The sequence below is a fragment of the Magallana gigas genome, chromosome 3, assembly GCF_963853765.1.
Source record: "Magallana gigas chromosome 3, xbMagGiga1.1, whole genome shotgun sequence".
In the NCBI taxonomy this organism is placed as follows: Eukaryota; Metazoa; Mollusca; class Bivalvia; order Ostreida; family Ostreidae; genus Magallana; species Magallana gigas.
The window spans coordinates 51,196,049-51,198,548 of NC_088855.1; the positions used below are offsets into that span (position 1 = coordinate 51,196,049).

Below are 2,500 nucleotides of genomic sequence, written 5' to 3' on the forward strand. Positions count from 1 at the left end.
ACACTCAGAAGACAGGAATGAAAAGTCCAGGAAGTAGAAACTTAAAGTGACATGGAGATATAACCCTGATCTCAGAATGAGAGCCAATCAGAGAATACACTATGCTGTGTGTTGATGAAACCAATAGGTCCAAAGCCATTATACATGTACATGTACCTGCCAGTAGTATGTCATATTACATCTCTCTTTGCAAATGGCAGGAAAAACTGAGATACTTCAAACAAAAAATGGTGGCCTGGTAGTAAATTTCAAGAAAAAGTTAAAAATGTCAAACTGTTAACAGACGACTCACAACAGACAAAGAGCAATTGCAATAAGGTCACTCAGCTCATCTAAAAATTAAAAAAAGCTTTGGACTTCATCTGTAGATAGTGGCCTGTGATAATTGTGAGAGATTTTGACTTTGATAGACATGATAGAGACATAGATTTCACATGATTCTGTAACGCAAACAAACAGAGAAAACTTCAAGAAGCTTTGAAAACAGGTCCTCCATAAATGAGCACACCAATCTTCACTTTAAGGTACCTTCAGGTCTACAGACACTTAGTAAGTAGAACTTTAAAAAATTTTTATCGCGAGTGTATGTCTGTGCCAGCTTACCGATCATCGACTGGTTTATTAACCTTAAAAACAAAATACTTAATACTTTTAAATATTACTTTGTTAAATTATTAGTAAGTAACTTAGAAAGGAAAATATCAGGGTTGTCTCAATAATTTCTGAACAACCCTCGTATATGCATAATAATCACATTACCGGTATATTTTGTGCATATGATATTATATGTGCGACATATTTCATTACAATGATTAACTTCTTAGTTTAATGATACTGATGTTTTTTAATACAGCAAAACTCATTTATAGAAAATTTCAAGGGACCAAAGAAAGAACCTTGCTATACTGGTTAACTGTAAACGTTTATTGTGAATTTGTATGAAATTCTACAGTGAATTCACTGAACAGTACGTCAGCTGACCGTACTTCAAACAATTGCAAGTTATAAAATTGATACATGTACCATCACCATTTACATAAAATGGTAAATGTCAATTTAACGTTTTCACTTCATAATTCTAAAATTTTCTGCACAATACGGATAGTATTTGAATATTTGATTTTGAGTATTTCATTTGTAATTATACATCTCAAAATTTCATGTATCTTCAATGTATTTTATTATAAATAAAATATGTTGAAAGAATAAAGTACGTTAAAATTTTGCTAGCAGGGGTCTTAAAATTACTTCGTTATAGTAGTAAATTCTACCACTTGTTTGCGTAGGTGTACCATAACTCTGCATATCCCTTTTCAGTATCAATCTAAGAGACTCAAATTTGAATATATGTATTTTTCTGCACTGCACTCAAAAATGTTGCCTCATGTTCATTTTTACTAAGTTAATTTTCAAGGACTCAAAATTGAGCAATTCATTTTCAAAGAAGAATGATTATGGTGGTATGGGACACCTCCATGTTGTGACATATTATTCACTGAAAAAAACAATAAAATCAAGTGTAATTTTATAGATAGTTTCTTTCCCAAAATTGTTACCTCACAGCATGGCGCAGTGGGTTAGAGGGATCACTACGAATCTTTTAGTCATGACTTCGAATCTCAGTGGAGATTTCAAAATGTTTATTTTTCAAAACAAAAATATTAAAAACTGTTTTTCAGTTAAATGTTGTAAAATTTAAAAATTCTAAACTGGTGAAAGTATTTTAATTATAATGTTCTAAATCATCATTAATATCGTTAGATGTCCCATATACTACATTAATTATTTTTACACTAACAGACAGATCTTGTGATCTCAAATCCATTGGGACCTAGAAAAATACATCAATATCCAATGGACTTTCTAAATATTAAGGTAAAAATTAATCTTTAAAGAATATGCTAAAACACTTCCACATATACAAGATATTCAAAGTATCTGTGTTCAACTGTATATATATGGTTATAGTTGCTATTTAATTGTATATGAGTGAATATAAGAGCTAAAAAGTCATTGTTTGAACGCAATTCTTCAATACCTGAGCATTTAAGAGTGCTATATGGTAGTGGCCATTTTAAGACTAAATTAATCTCCTTTGAAAAAGAGAGCTTTCTATAAAGCTAAACTGGTAGGAAAACATTCAAATTTTAAACCAAAAGTTTTTGAATTTATATTTATTGAATGACAGTTATTGCCTTAAAACATCATATTTAAAATTGTAAGGTAAATCTGATAATTAAATTGTTGACAATTAAGCCTCCTTAACAAAAATAAATCTCAACATCTGAGTTTTAAGATATTTAAATTGCTTTTAAGTTTTGATTTAGTCAGTGAGCTTCAATGATTTCTTCAATCAATTAATTAAGTCTATATACAACTATGTTTACAAAAAAAAATGGCCTAGGTACATCTTTTAAAACTCACCAGGGGTGCATTCGAAGTTGCGGTGATCCATAAACTGGGTCAGGTTGCAGAAGAGGGCACCACACGTGTCACAGCG

At 30.7% G+C, this 2,500-nt stretch overlaps 1 protein-coding gene across 2 annotated transcripts in view; it reads right to left on the reverse strand.

Annotated features, from left to right (window-relative positions):
* LOC105331022 (zinc finger protein 423) overlaps positions 1-2,500 on the reverse strand; it is a 21,832-nt gene that overhangs the window by 17,699 nt on the left and 1,633 nt on the right. For both annotated transcript variants that reach the window (XM_011433021.4, XM_011433020.4), the window contains exon 3: positions 2,425-2,500. This exon is cut by the window's right edge and continues 104 nt beyond it. In XM_011433021.4, coding sequence (XP_011431323.3) covers positions 2,425-2,500 — 76 coding nt within the window. The remainder of the gene's footprint in view (positions 1-2,424) is intronic.